Source organism: Sphaerodactylus townsendi, unplaced genomic scaffold (genome assembly GCF_021028975.2).
Source record: "Sphaerodactylus townsendi isolate TG3544 unplaced genomic scaffold, MPM_Stown_v2.3 scaffold_36, whole genome shotgun sequence".
In the NCBI taxonomy this organism is placed as follows: domain Eukaryota; kingdom Metazoa; phylum Chordata; class Lepidosauria; order Squamata; family Sphaerodactylidae; genus Sphaerodactylus; species Sphaerodactylus townsendi.
In genome coordinates, this window is record NW_025950539.1 from 52,019 (window position 1) to 68,122 (window position 16,104).

The 16,104-nt window shown below is 45.6% G+C and overlaps 1 protein-coding gene across 1 annotated transcript in view; it reads right to left on the reverse strand.

Annotated features, from left to right (window-relative positions):
* Nucleotides 1-16,104, reverse strand: part of LOC125425385 (nitric oxide synthase, inducible-like) — a gene marked incomplete at its 5' end in the record, with an annotated part of 89,072 nt that overhangs the window by 36,679 nt on the left and 36,289 nt on the right. Inside the window, 6 exon segments of the mRNA XM_048482998.1 lie at nucleotides 5,013-5,100; nucleotides 5,491-5,701; nucleotides 7,449-7,609; nucleotides 11,472-11,650; nucleotides 13,875-13,953; nucleotides 15,034-15,166. Of these exon segments, the coding sequence (XP_048338955.1) occupies nucleotides 5,013-5,100; nucleotides 5,491-5,701; nucleotides 7,449-7,609; nucleotides 11,472-11,650; nucleotides 13,875-13,953; nucleotides 15,034-15,166 (851 nt within the window).

Below are 16,104 nucleotides of genomic sequence, written 5' to 3' on the forward strand. Positions count from 1 at the left end.
CTCCCAATGTTCTGCGCGCTCATAGAAGCACTGGCTGGGTTCTGAACCGGGCCGGACCCTCGGTGCCTAGCGGACTGCCATCCATCTGAGTGAAAGGGATGGGTTTGGCCAAGGCAATGCGTTCGAGCCCCAGTTGATCAGCGACCTGGGGCCTCATGAGACAGTGGGAGCAACCGGAGTCCACTAGGGCTCGTGCAATGATGCAAGTGTGTTTGGTGGTATTGGCCAAAGAGGTCATAATAGTTATGGGGGCGCCCCATCACTCACCGCATCTGGAGCTGGATTTTCCTCTGCCGGAGCCAACGAAAGGCTCATCCCTTCTGGTTCAGCGTTGTCACCGACCTCCTCCGGGTTGTCCTCGAAAACAGCTTGTGACGCTCCTTGGGGACCCTTCAGTCACAACTGGTTTCTGGCGCAGAGTTTTGCTGTCACCAACCTGCAAGGGAGAAAGGTTGGAGTGGGGGCCTTTGCCTTTCTTTGGGCAATTGGCTGCCATATGCAGCCCGGGCCCCCGCAGTAGAGACATAATGAAATCCTGAGGGCGCACGGCGGCGCGTCTGACGCGGGACTTGAGTGGCCGTCGGTCCTGTTTTTCTATTCGATGAGTCTAGCGGTGGCCGTTTTGGTGGCTGGGCGGTTTTGGTCGCTGGCTGTTTTCCCGCTTTGGAATGGGTGAGGCGGGTTGCAATCGTATTGCCCACCTCAATCCACTCTGCAATGGTGTGAGGTTCACAGTGCATGACTGCCCAAGTGCAAATGTCAGGGTCCACCGATTCGTAAAAATATTCGCATTTCATGCGTTCTGGCCAGTCAGATAGTTTACTCGCCGCCAAACAGAATTCACGGGCGAAATCAGCTAAGGATCGATTGCCTTGCTTAATGGTTTTGATGGTTTTAATAGCCTTATTCACAACGTCTTGGTCTTCAAATCGAAGCCAAAGTCCCTGAAGCAAGGCCGCCACGGTTTGGAGTTCAGCAGCTCCCATTTCATGCAATTCCACGAACCATTCCGCCGCCTCTCCATCCAGCACAGAGCCGATATCCCGAACTTTCTCTGCTTTGGAACGATAAAGATCGTCGAATTCTAGCATGTGGGCATCCAGTTGTAGAATGAAATAAGGCAACTTGGAAGCGGTCCCGTCAAAACGTGCCGGAATGTGAGGTCGAGGATAGTTTCTACCAGCCACCGGCACCCCATGGGGCGCGGGAGAGTGAGCCGGCGGCTGCCGCTGTTGGGCTGGGGGGTGAACCACTCTGGGTTGCAGCTGCGGGCCTGCTATACGAGCGGGCTCCAGATTCCGATGCCTGGCATGACCCAATGGAGGCACCCCATCTGAAATCCAAGGCATCTCGTTCACACTGCAGTCTTTCACGTTCGGCCCTTTGGAGTGCGGAGTCAACCTCACCTTAAGAACATAAGAACATAAGAACATAAGAACTAGCCTGCTGGATCAGACCAGAGTCCATCTAGTCCAGCATTCTGCTACTCGCAGTGGCCCACCAGGTGCCTTTGGGAGCTCACATGCAGGAGGTGAAAGCAATGGCCTGCTGCTGCTGCTGCTGCTCCTGAGCACCTGGTCTGCTAAGGCATTTGCAATCTGAGATCAAGGAGGATCAAGATTGGTAGCCATAGATTGACTTCTCCTCCATAAATCTGTCCAAGCCCTTTTTAAAGCTTTTCATCCAGGTTAGTGGCCATCACCACCTCCTGTGGCAGCATATTCCAAACACCAATCACACGTTGCGTGAAGAAGTGTTTCCTTTTATTACTCCTAATTCTTCCCCTCAGCATTTTCAATGAATGCCCCCTGGTTCTAGCATTGACAGAGAAAGAGAGAAAAAATTTCTCTCTGTCGACAATTTCTACCCCATGCATAATTTTATCAACTTCAATCATATCTCCCCTCAGCCATCTCCTCTCCAAACTAAAGAAAGGTCCCAAACGCTGCAGCCTCTCCTCATAAGGAAGGTGCTCCAATCCTTCAATCATCCTCGTTGCCCTTCTCGTTGCCCTTGGTTTTCAAGAGCTTTCAAGCTCTCCCTCCGGCCTTGAAGTTCAAGCCTGGATTTCATTCCAGCATCACTCTGATCATGAACTGTAAGATCCTGGAGATATTGTTGTCGGAGAATATCTTTCTCCTCCGTGCCAACTCCAATTCGAATTCTTGGCGTTGCTGCTCACGTTCCAACTCGAGGGCTTCGCGCTCTTTCTCAAGGGCTTCACGTTCTTGTTGCCAGTCACGTTTGGCCACTTCGAGAGCCTCGAGCTGCTCAACCCAATGGTCCTGGTCTGGTTCAGGGGGGCGATCCGGGTCCACTCCATGCAGGGCAGTCGCCCCCTGCAGTTCCTCTGAGTCTGGAGGATCCCGGGCGTGGGTATCCTCTGCAAAAGTGAGTCGAACTCGGGACCCCTTTTGTAAATCCACAACATCTTCCATGGAATCTCCAGGGTGCTGAGTGAGCCACGCACCCTTTCAGGCATGCTCCAGTGCTCTGCCAGTGATGTTCAGGAGGAGGCTCCTCGAGGTATTGATCCAGGAATTTCTCCAGAGATTCCTTCGGGTGTCTCCATGGATGAGTCGCACACTCTCGACTTCCTCAGTGACCGTTCTCATCACTGGTTTGTAATCCACATGTTGGCCCGGGTGGTGAAGTGTCGGCTCTTGGGGGGCCACGATCCATCGACACCTCAGCCATCTGGATCGTAGAACTCCTGGCATCACCTCTCCCAGGACGTTCGGCCGCAGACCGTGCGCCGGGCCATCAGGGAGCTTCATCCACTCTGCTCGTGCAGTTGGAGAAAAGACTAAGCTTTGGCTGAGCCGAGGCTTGGAGAGGGTCACCAGGGAGATGGATTCCGCTGGCTCCTCCACAGAAGCGGTTGCTGGGAGGGAGAAGAGGTAACCCTCTTTGGGGGTTACCGCACCCTCCCTCATGACATTCTGCGTTCAGCTGGACTCCTGGAAAACCCAATCTCTGCATGTTGGACGACATCAGAGATCCACAGGAACGGAGAGAGATGGTGTAAGCCACATTCAATCTGAAAAGAAAGTTGTGAGAATCTGCATAATGTAAGGAACCTCGAAGGACCAGAAATCAAGTAACTTTGAATAGTTCTTTATTTCATAAACTTCATGAGTCACAATACACAGGATGCAGATTCTGAGCTTTCCCAAAACAGGTTGCCTCTTTTACAGGCAAAACGGCTCCTCCCCGAACTCCCAGCTAGAATTCCCACGACAGAAACAGGCAAGCTTCAAACGTATATGATAAGCGCAGACAGCAAGGTTAACTAACACGGCCATCCTTGGCAAAGAGCCCAGCCCGAGGAATGTTCCAAGGCCAGACTGGCTGAACAGAAACACACATCAACCCACAACCTTACACTTTTGTGAGTGTTTGCTTGTACCAGAGATTTAGTGCACGTTTTCATTATCTGACCCTCCAGTCCCTCTTCCACAGAGCTTTCCGGTCACTACAAGATGACGGAGTTCTGTGCAGACACATCTGTCCACCTTGCTCGGATCCCCAGACAGACCTCACTGAACTGAGTGCTCACCTCACAGACCGTTCTGAGCTCTCTCTGAGCAAAGCCTCCCCTCAGAGCTCGGGGTTGTGGCTCCACAGTTCCAGCCGGCCAACCCCTTGGGCTCTGCCTTCCACCTGCCTGAAAGCAACACACCTGGTGTCTTCTGTGCTTACCTTTAGGGGCCAGGCCAGAAGATTTATTTTTCCTCAGACTTTTATCTAAAGGGTTTGATCTTTTAAGCTATTTATTTGTTTAAACATCTCTATGCTGCCTTTCCATCCAATTCAGGGTTCCCAAAGCACTGAATGTTAAAACATTAAACAGCATTTGAATTACAAATATATAAAATATTTAAAACTTAAATAAAACATATAACAGTGGTGGCGAACCTATGGCACGGGTGCCGGAGGAGGTGGCACCTTCCAGAGCCTCCCTCTGTAAGGGCTGACACGCAACAGCAGAGTCCATCCCCACACATCTAGGCTGGCCTGGGCCGCTGGGCTCAATTATTAGCATTAAACCCTAAGACCAAGTTTTGGGAAAGCAGTGTAGGTAACCCTGTTAAGCGCTATTAAACCCCACTGATTTTCATGCGAAGAACTAAAGCGTGATCCTTTACCTGGGAGTAAGCTCGGTTGCTGGCAATAGGGCTTGCTTCTGAGTAAGCCCTCTTAGGGTTGTGATTCACCCGTTGGAAGAGTTGCACGGTTGCTTCAAAGCAAAGCCACCGACTACCACCAAGCTTACTCCCGAGTAACGCATGCCTCGGAGCCAACTGTTTTTTCTAAATAAAGCCTCAGTATTCAGGTTAAATTGCCATGTTGGCACTTTGCGATAAATAAGTGGGTTTTGGGTTGCAATTTGGGCACTCGGGTCTCAAAAAGGTTCGCCATCACTGACATATAAACACATAACAAGGAGGAGGGCTAATAAGAGTTATGGTTAGCTTTAAAAAGGGCTTGGACAGATTTATGGAGAAGAAGTCAATCTATGGCTACCAATCTTGATCCTCCTTGATCTCAGATTGCAAATGCCTTAGCAGACCAGGTGCTCAGGAGCAGCAGCAGAAGGCCATTGCTTTCACATCCTGCATGTGAGCTCCCAAAGGCACCTGGTGGGCCATTGCGAGTAGCAGAATGCTGGACTAGATGGACTCTGGTCTGATCCAGCAGGCTAGTTCTTATGTTCTTATGGTTGTATAGTCTATGATGTTATGGACATTTTAGGATGCTTGGTGGTCATTCTGTGCTGATTCTAACCTGTGATGTCTGTAATGGTTGTTTTGTTTTTATATTGGTAATTTATCATGTTTTTATGGTATTGTTTTTACTTGTAAACTGACTTGAATAGCAACGTGAAGCAGCAGCAGCACATAAATCTAGTAAGTAAGTAAATAAACAAGCAAATAAATAAAAGACCCGTGTTCAGCTAATTTCATCTGTTTTGAATAGCCTTCCTGGTCAGTTCTCCACTATTTTCTTACCTGCGCACAAAGCAGGGGATGGTGTCCTTCAAGGGGATTGTGTTCAGCCATGTGCTGCATACCCCGTGGTGCTCAGAACCTTTTCCGCCTGAGAACAGGAGAGGAGAGGGCAACATCTGTTTCACGTGTCTTTATGGGTCTCCTGGAGCTTTCCAAACAAAAGCCATTCTTGTGCTGTCCCACAGAGACATTTGGACACCCCAGTCAAGACTAGGGTTGCCAGCTCTGCTTTAGGAAATTCCTGGGGTTTTGGGGGTGGATCCTGAGAAGGGTGGGCTTTGGGGAGGGGAGGGAGCTGAGTGGGGTTAAATGCCATTGACTTTCCTCTCCAATGGAACGGATCTATGTTTTCTGGAGATCAGTTGTAATTCTGGAAAATCTTTAGGTTCTTCCTGGAGGTTGACATCCCAGGACAAGGAACACAGCTGCTGAAGGAGTCATCTCACTAATGTATCTACCTGTAAGATGCATCAGTTACCTCTGGTCCTGTAGGTGACCACAGCAACCGTCAGATGAAGCTCTCTGGGTTTCCAGTCTGGTGAGGAGCTGATTGAATAATACCTGGGTTTTAGCAAAGGCAGCTGAGATAGCAAAAAAGAGGTTGAGACCTCAATGGACGGGAACTCCTCCAGGACTTCCAGGATGGTGGGGCTGTTTTGAAACTTCCACTTGTGATATTCCTCCAAGTTCTGCAATGCAACAGGCGATCATGAGCAATATCACTGAAGGTGCCATCTTGGAAGAGGCATGCCCCGTGTGGGAGAAAGAGTAGTGTAAGCTCTCTGACCAATCCTATAAAATATATATATTTCTTATAGCAGTATATTTTCCTTTAAAAATCATATTGGCAAAAGCCAGTTGCCAAAAGCACTCCTATGGGTGTAGGTAGCCGCATGATCACCTGACCACAGCCAAAAGGTCATAACTACTTTAACAAAAGCTAAGATAATGAGTTACTCCAGCATAACCTGGAGGTCTCATTTGAGTCACGAGAATGCTTGATTACCACACCTTGCTATAGAAACTGTTAAAGACAAAGAATATGGAAAGCCAACTCAGTATCAAATACTGGACTTCCTAACTCTTCTGGGAACCCAGGTCAGCAACAAATAGTTGTTCCTTTGCATTTCCTTCCCTTTGTCATGACTCTCCTAAAACCACTTACCTTATCCTGATCTAATGTCTCTGTCAAATCTGAATATCCTGGGCAGTGACTCTCAAGAGTTAATCTGCATGGAAGCATTTCAGCATTTCCTTGTTTAGCTTAACAAAGCAATTTTGGCCTCATTGTCCCAAGTTTAGCAGTAGATGAGCTGACTAATTACCTCAGCACCCCCAAACCCAGCACAGATGTGAAACTTAGTGTGATTGGTTCCTTTCCCACCAAGGAACGACCTACCTTATAAAAGTTTAGTTCACCTGCAACAGTTTGCTCATTGCCACATGTTCTTGTTGGTGATGAGACATGAATTCGTCCTTCATTGGTTTTCTGTGCTGGCGTGGAATCCCTACCTTCTACTACTCTTCTAAGAATCGTTAGGTAACGTATTACCCCGCAACAACCCCCATTCCCTTCTCTATCATCCAATCCATCTTTCAAACCTGCTTATATCCTAGGAAACTTGAATGTATGTGCTTTTGTGTCTTACTGTGTGTATGCATTTTTGAACCAAATTTATATAAAACGTTTAAACTCAATTTGGACTCTTGCATTACTCTGTGGAATATTCATTGCCAGAATTCCTTCCCCGTATTATACAGTCTAAAAGATCTCCTCTTGGCCCCTCTTGCTGCCAACGTGAGTGCTCATTCCCCTTTGCTACTTTTAAAACCATATGTGTGCTGTTACACTTTTAGCAGCTGGTGGAGATTCCCTTTAATAAAGTCCTTACCCCTGTTAGCCAGTAACAGTAGGCAATGCCTCTTTTAAAACAGCACCTGCTGTTCATATAAGACATTTGGGATGCCTGCCTGTGGGTGTATTTTCATGGAGATGAAATTTGGTGGTTTTGTTTCCTCATTTAACAGTTCATTGCTGTTAAAACAATCTTTATTAAATCAAAGTTTATTAAATTAATCTAACTGATCTTGTGACTAAACGGATTTAACTAAAAGCCAATATAGTGGTCCCACTCCAAGCTGTGGTCGATGAGGCCCGAAGTTCAACCCTGATGCTGCCAGGTACTCAGTAGGTGGCAAGGTGCCTTCCTTTTGTCTCAGCCTCAGCCGCCGCCACCCCAGCAATTTGGAGATAGTAACACTGGCCTACTGAGCAGGGCTGTTGTACAGTCAGCAGAATCATGCGTGTGAAGTGCTCTGAAAGAGAAGTATTCTCTTTAAAGACCAGACCATAGTTTCTCCATTAGCCAGTGAAAACAGGCACCCTGCAGGTAGCAGTCACAGGTTTGGGGGCTCTCTCTGCTACTTCCCACTCACCTGGCACAAGCGGCCCAGCCCCACCTTATCCCGCTCTTCTCCTGCCATCTGGGAAAGCCCCTCGAGCATCTGCTAGCGAAGGGTCGTGACATCTAGGAAATACATCAGGGCTTGGGAGAAGGTGCAGGCTGGAAACTTCCTGTCAGCCATCCAGTAGCCACCTGGAAGCGAAGAGGAAACAGGAGATGGACTTTTCTTTTTTCTTTAATTTTTACTTAAGAAAAAATTTCTTTTATTAAATCAAGGGTTTTCCAAAGAGGAAGGCAGCTGGGGAGAGAGCTGGCACTCAGAAAAGCAGAGGCATTAACAAGCTGGGCTCTTTTCTTGGAGCTTTCCCATTTCAGTGATCCCCTGACTGCATTTGCTAATTCCAGTCAATTCCTCCCCCAAGAAAACAGAAGAGGCAGCTTTGCAGGTTTTCTGTTTTGAACAGGCCGGGACCCATCCTTTTATATAATAGAATGTTCACTGGTATTTCTTTATCTTTATCTTTATTAACGTTTAATAGGCATAGATAGATCAGGATTTACACAGACACATTCTGCAGTCTCAAGTATAGTTCAGTAGCAAGGAAATAGTCCATATAACTTGACAGTTGACTTCAAGGGATTCAAAGCACTTCAGATTTTTTTTAAAGAAATAGCCAGAGCAAATGACAGTAAATACATTCACTTTCTAAAATCTGTGGACCCTGCCGTTCCCCCTCCCTCTTCTTTCCTCCCCCCCCTCTTTTCTTAGGGGACTACGAGTAGGACGCCATCGGTAATTTTGATAGATGCTGCATTTTAATGGGGGTCGATTTTAACTTATAGAGCCATACTTAATAACTATTTAAAAATTTTGATTTTATTTGTGCTCTATCTATTTGTTTGTTCGCCGCCCTGAGCCCTTCGGGGGAGGGCGGTTTATAAATATAATTAATAATAATAATAATAATAATAATAATAATAATAATAATAATAATAATAATAATAATAATAATAATAATAATAATACCCCTACACATCAATGTAAAAATACAATCTAATATAAAATTGCAATAAAAATAGATCTGTTTAGCAAGTTAAAAGCAAAATAATACAGCAATAGGTATCCTACCATGCTGAATATTAGACAGATTGGAGAAGGTACCTATCTTTTATAAGAAGTTCTACGTTCGTTTTAAGTATCATATTTGACATTTAAAAATTTGATTCTGTGCCAAATAATAATGAACCAATTTGGTTTAGTGGACTGGTATTTATTTATTAATTCACTTCATTTCTATTCTACCTCTTCTTTGTCCTCAGAACAACCCCGTGAGGAAGGTTATACCAAGACAGGGGTGCCAGGTTCCCCCCCCCCCCCGGAAGACAGGGGATGTGGGCGGGGTGTGGGGTCTTCAAATCCAGGTTAGGAAACTCTTGGAGATCTGGAGATGGAGTCTGAGGTGGACAGGAACCTCCGTAAGGTACAGTGCCGTAAAGTCCACCCTCCAGAGCACCTATTTTCTCCAGGGGAACTCATCTCTGTCCTGTGGAAATGAGCGGTAATTCCAGGGGAATCCCCAGGTCCCTCCTGGAGCTTGGCATCCCTATGGAGAGAGTGGGTGACCGGCAGCAAGGTTCAAACCCGGGTCTCCCAGATCAAACTTTTGTCTACGTGACCAAAACAACTCCTGAGATGATGGGGCAGGAAGAGTGGAGAACAATATGTCTCATCTGAGAAGTGAATTCTTGATTGAAGTCTTGACTGAGCAGAAACAGCCCACCACAGAAAATTATTTGTACCATACATCAAGGGAATCACAGATCAAATAGGGAAACTGATGAAAAAGCACAACCTACAAACCATCTTCAAACCTACTGGGAAAATACAGCAGATGCTACGCTAAGCAAAGGACAAGAGAGACCCCCTCACTTCTGCAGGAGTCTATTGCATACCCTGCAGCTGTAGAAAGGTCTACATAAGAACCACAAAATGCAGCATTCCAACTCATATTAAGGAGCACGAAAGACACTGTCGGCTTAATTATCCTGAAAAATCTGCAGTTGCAGAACATGTCTTAAACAAAACTGTACATAACATTTTATTTGAAAACACTGAAATTGTGGACAATTCAGAAAGTTACTTTGTCAGACTGCACAGGGAGGCCATTGACATTCACAGACACCAAGACAATTACAACAGGAAAGAAGAGACTTTGAAAGTTAGCAAAGCTTGGCTACCAAAAGCAAACCCCAAGGGCATGCTAAGTTCATGAACAATGGACTCCACCCAAATACAGGATTTGCATTCACCAATACTGTTGCTGCAGGGCATGAAAATGTGAATCACTCCCTGGACTGAAAACCCCCACCCACGATACAATACTATCAACCACATCTTTGCATAACAAGTTCCACCCAAACACCTACTGATTGGTTCCCCACCCTGGAACATGGACAATATATACTCCAAACATTCCCTTCTCTCTGGACACAGTGTGTAACAGACTTCCCTCTGTGATACACCTCTGAAGATGCCAGCCACAGATGCAGGTGAAACGTTTGGAACAAGATCCACCAGACCATGGCCACACAGCCCGGAAAACACACCAGAACCAGTTGAATCTGGCCGTGAAAGCCTTCGACAATACAATATGTCTTGTCATAAGTATTTACAGCCACTCTGAACATTTCTGTCTGCAAACATTTCCAAATGTTCTTGGGGGTGTGGATTTCCCCCGAACCTTCTGGGGACTTTCTCCTGTGGTTGACATAGATCTTTGCAGACTGTAAGTCTTGTTTGCTCTTGCTATCACAGCATGGGATGACATGGTGATTATAATTGGAAAAAAAGATAAAGTTTCCCCTTCTGTCGTGTTCGACCCTGGGGTACCACTGCGAGCAGTGATTTTATAGGCAAGCCTCTTTGTGGGGTAGTTTGCCATTACTTTCCCCAGCTTTGTTATAATTATAATGTCATAATTGGCTTTGCAGATCCAACTGCAAGATAAGTTGTGGTGAAAAACAAAGCAATACTAAAACACCTTCACCAGGATGTGTGCTTGGGAGGCACACAGCGCCACTGGCAGCTTTGGCTTCCAAATGAGGGTGAATCAATTCAATAAGCCTTTATTGGCATACAGAACATACAATATAAATACAGTTAAAATTACTAGATAAAACTTCACACTGGATCATAAGTTCAGTTCGCAAACCTCAGCCAGAAACTTTGCCACTGCGAGACAGTAGTCAAGGTCATTACAGTTTAAGAGCATGTTTACTTTATCAAGCTCTGTCAGGGTTTTCATAGAGTCGATGATTTGTAATAATAAGCTGGATCTTGGATTCTGGTAAAGTGGGCAGTGGAGGAGGATGTGCGCAATGGAATCCAGCTGCCCTGGGCTGCAGGGGCAAAGCCTCTTATCATTTGGTAGACCCTCGAGTCTTCCTCTATGGAGAGGGGATGGCATGATGTTAAATCTAGCCAGCATGTAGGCTCTCCTATATATAGGGTTGGTAAGCGCTGTAATATAGTAGGCTGGGTTTCCCTGCACAAATGGAATTGCCGCGTTCATTGGCGAGCAGGATCTGTTGGCCAAGCTCTGCAGTTGTTGATAATCCATTGCTAGTAGCCGCTCTTTGATGAGGGCAAATGTCTAAGTAAGGGTTAGCATGTTCAGAGAGTCACTATCATAGCCCAATTCCGCAATGTGGGTGAATCTCTCCTGTGTGCCACACTGCACAAACTTCTGCCCCCTTTTCAGACTTCCCCAACTAACGAAATGGGGCTCAGGTGCTCTTGGCAAAGCACAGAAGCACTCATGGAAAACACTCCATCATTTCAGCCGCCGTGAAACACCAGGTGAGGTATAAATGTTTTTAAAAATTAATTCATAAATATTGCAAGACTGCTGTATGAATAATATCTCATTAGAAAGTTGCCTATATGAGATATATATTGGGGCATCCCACTGTCCTGTTCCAGTACTTCCAGGATACAAATTAAAGTAATCCTGGCCATGGATATTTTCGTTCCTAGAGTCTGATTCTGACTTACGGTCACAACATGTCTCCAGTCTGATGATTTGAGCAGAGGGAGGGGCATCCGCCACACAGGCCACAATTCCATCGATGAGAGCTTTCTGGTTGCCAGGGAAGATGCCGAGATGGTCTCCAGGGAGATACTGGACTTCTTGATTAGTCTTGCAGGAAAGCTTAATGAGGAGGGTTGCCCGGCTGAAGCAACAAGGAGAAAAACAGACCCACCCGATGTTTAGCAGTTGCAGGATATCCTTTGGAGACTGAGGGACGGGGTGCAAAGAGCCAGGAGTAAAGAGGGAAATTATGGTCTTAGGTTTTTGGAGGGCTTTTTGACCATTTATGGAAAATGCGGCCAATCTATCTGAATCAGTTCTTTCATCGGAGTCTGCACTGTGTTACTGAAGTTAACCTTTTGGAATGACGGAGGGCTTTGTAATCAATGAAGTACTTGGGGACTGGCCCTTAAATGGTTTGAAGATGCGCCCCCCCTCTTCCTTTTATAACATCTGTGGATCCTACCGTCCCTTCCCTCTTTTTTCTTTGGGGATCTGTTGGTAGGACGCCATCTATATATTTGACTGAATGCTGCTTTTAACGGGGTAGTTTTAACATATATAGAGCCACTGTTTAATGCTTATTTAATTCAATTTGATATTACTGATTTTATCGTGGGCTCTATTTCTATGTCTTGTTCACCGCCCTGAGCCCTTCGGGGAGGGCGGTTAATTAATAATAATAATAATAATAATAATAATAATAATAATAATAATAATAATAATAATAATAATAATAATAATAATAAACATTTTGCTTCTAATCTATGCTGCTTCATTTCCCACAAATTGTTCTACTGCAAGTGGAATCAGTTATTCTGCAACGCTTAAATTTCCCTTCCCCTTAAAAAAGTATATTTTACTAAGGCCCCTTCTGCACACGCAAAATAATGCATTTTCAAACCACTTTCACAACTGTTTGCCAGTGGATTTTGCTATTCCGCACAGCTTCAAAGAGCACTGAAAGCAGTTTGAAAGTGCATTATTCTGCATGTGCGGAATGAGCCTTAGAGAGCATATGGAGAAGGTTGCACAGTGATGGGAATTAGAAACATGAACACTGGTGGAAGAAACAATGTGTGGGTAAGGTATTGGGGTCTATGAAACCATGCAGGAACTGACATGAAACACTGGTCATCACAGACCTCAGATATTACTCCTGTGGGTTGGAGCCTCTCTAAATTCTATGCCTGGAAGTGCAATTTCCCCCTTCTGCAGCAGCAACCCCTTCCCTCGGACTACTTCTTTTGGGAAGGGGGGAGCAGTGGTGGGATTCAGCAGGTTCGCAACACTTTGGCAGAACTGGTTGTTAAAATGGTGCTTGTAAACAATCAGTTGTTAGATTATTTGAATCCCACCACTGGGGGGGGGGGGGGCGCTATGCCCATAGAATGGATCCATCCAGCCCTACGAATTTAACTGAAAGCAGTAATCCTAAATACAATTTCTCATTTATTATAGTAAATTGGAGTTATTGCTGAATGCATCTCTCTTTTCAAACCATGGTGGGTTTTTTATACCATCTTGTGCTTTTTCCAAGTGTAGGAGCATTAGAGCAGCTGCTCATGATACATCTAGTGATGTACAAACACACCCGGTTTTTGTTTCTTTTTCTTGTCATTCTGAAACCTTCCCTGCTTTGCTCTTTTGTGCTCATTTTCCCAGTTTCCCCCCTGTATTTTTCTCTCTCATTTGAACCCTGTTCAAAGGAGAGCCATAATGTTCGCCAGGTTTAATGTTATGCCTTCTGCCTTGTTACATGGCAGATTTAGTAAGCAAGAAAAGGTTAAAAGATTGTGCCCATGTAACGATGGCTCAGTTGAATCTCTGGCCCACTGTCTCAGATTCAAGGAAATCAGATCCAAGTATGTGAATCTTACTCCCTTACATTTACCCAACCTCCTCAATTTATTTAGATTACACTACTTGTTGGACAATCCTGATCCTTCTCTCTGTATGATAGTGGCAGACTTTCTCCTGGAAATTACTAAACACTAGTAGATTTCCTTCGACCTAACATTTATTTCCTGTATTGTATATGCTTTTTAATCCATTTTTTATTATTGTTGTACTATTGTCTATGCCAATAAAGGCTTGCTTCTCATTTTCCCAGTTTGTTTTGTGGCTGTTTGTACACAGTTGATGGGGGGGAAAACACCAGAAGTCAACACTTCTGGTCATATTTGTACAACATTTGTACAACATTTGTACAACATTTTGCCAGCGTGGTCAGGAAAAGAAACAATTGCGGATGCATTCCAAGAAGGGAGAATCCATGTCAGAAACTGGAATTTTAAATCAGACTTGTGTGTTCAAGACATTTGGTATCTATGACATATAGGTGCAGGTCCTGAAAAGCGGCGTACCTGGACTGTGAACTCTGCAGATTGTGTCGATACTTGAGCTCTGTTAGAATCACATTTTCCCCATGAATGTCACCAAGTGCTAAAAAGGAAACAAAATAATCAAGAACTTCAGCCACGAGTGTGTCCCTGTTCACTCAAATGCACACATCTGGCTCATGCACACAAAGGAGCGCATGTACCACAGAAGTCTCTCTAATGTGTGGTGGAGCCCATGCGCACTGTTCTAGCAGGCAGGGAAGTATGGATTTGGGACTAAGCTTGTTATATCCATCATTCCCCTACATCCATCTGACTGGGGTTAGTGATCGAACTTTTGGGACCTTTATGTGAAATGGGAAGCCTGAGACGTGTGTGTGTGTGTGTGTGTGTGTGTGTGTGTGTGTGTGTGTGTCTGTCTGTCTGTCTGTCTGTCTGTCTGTCTGTCTGTCTGTCTGTCTCCTGGTGTCTTCACGGCAAGAGATGTTTGGAGGCGGTTTGGTCATTGCCTGTCTCTACATGGGCTGAGAGAGAACTGTGAGCTGTGACTGGCCCAAGGTCACCCAGCAAGCTTCATGTGGAGGAGCAGGAATTGAACCTGGTTCTCCAGATTGGAGTCCACCACTCTTAACCACTGTACCAAGCTGGTTCCTAAGACCTAATAGCTGTAAATAGATAGTTTCCCCCTTTTCTGGAGTAGCGTTCAGACTCTGCAGGGACCATTTCTTCTTAGGGAAAACAAGGTACTAGAGTCTTTGAAGAAATATCATTAGTCATATACAGGTTGGACATATACATTGTAGTTGAAGGAACAAGTAATCGGAATGGCTGTTCTAGTTCCAAAACTGCATCCATTTTAACTTAAGTCCCCAACTCCTTCAGTGCTCCTCACATCATTGATAACTTTATTGCTCCAGCACAGACATAGAAAAAAAACAACACAAGAAGAACAACACAACAAATTAGAGAATCAATATCAGCACAAACTATCACATAATTTGACCAATGAATGATAATACAAATTAACATACCCCTGAACATGAATCTAAATTCATTAAGTCCATAAAATCATACGAAATATAATTAATCTTATCCAAGATCTTATTGAATTCCTCACATTTGTGAAATAAAGATGAACTCTGGAAAAGAAGGCATCCATGTGTGTGAGGGAGAGCACTCATACCTTTCCCCAAATTCAGCGGCTGAGAGTCGTACACAATCCTAAAATCTCTGGGATTCCAGGTTTCCTTGAAGGTGTATGCTTTGGGTAACTGAATCCCGTGTTTCCCATGCATGTTGAAGATTTCACAGGCAGTCTTTTATGACACAAGAAGGGAAATTGAAAAGGAAATGCTTGTTAATAGACTGCAGTTTCCACTAATAATATTCTAGACAACTGTTAAACCCATATTGTTGCTGGGAAAGGTGATGTTGAGCATAATTCAGGCACAATTAAACACTTTCAGTCCTAAGCCAGATGCAGGGGCTTAGCTGAATAAAATGGCACCCAGGGCTTACCCCATGCATCATCCCAGCCCCCGCCCCGCCCATAGCTGAGCCCCACCAGAACTCCGCACTTGGGGAGTTGGAGGCAGGCACAGCTGAGAGCTGGCGAGTGGGGCTGCCCCACCCCTAATTTCCACAGGGAGATCAGGAGTGGGGCCAGCTGGCTCCCCCACCCCTGATCCTCATGTGGAGTTTGGGGGTGGCAAGGGCCTGTTTAAACCTGGTTGAGGCCAGATGCAGACTGAACTCAGTTGCTGTCAAGCCTCTAGCTTTATACTGTTGGCTCTGCCCCCAAGTTCCGCCTCTGGTCAGCTGAGCTCAGTCTGAGGCTCAGCCAGGCTTAAGCGGAACCTGACCTCTCCCAAACCTCCACACAGGGATCGGGAGTGCAGCGATCAGGCTGACCCCACTCCCAACCTCCACATGGAGATGGGGAGCAGGGCTGGCCATATGGAGATTAGGGGTGGGGTCAGCCCTGCTCACTGGCCTTCAACTGCATCCCTTTCTGAACTCCCCGGAGTTTGGAACGGTGCACAGTTGCAAGGGGTTGCTGCCCTGCCTTGTGCCCCTAGGAAGTGGTGCCAGGAGCTCCACTCCCTCAGGCCCACTAGCTACGCCGCTGTCCAAATGGCTTCATTTGTAGCTAAGGGTCCTGGGGGGACTGGAGCCATTCACAAGCAATGGCATGCAAATATGTCCCTTCCAGTTCCTCTGTATAAGCTGTCATCATGATCACTTTTGTTTCTGC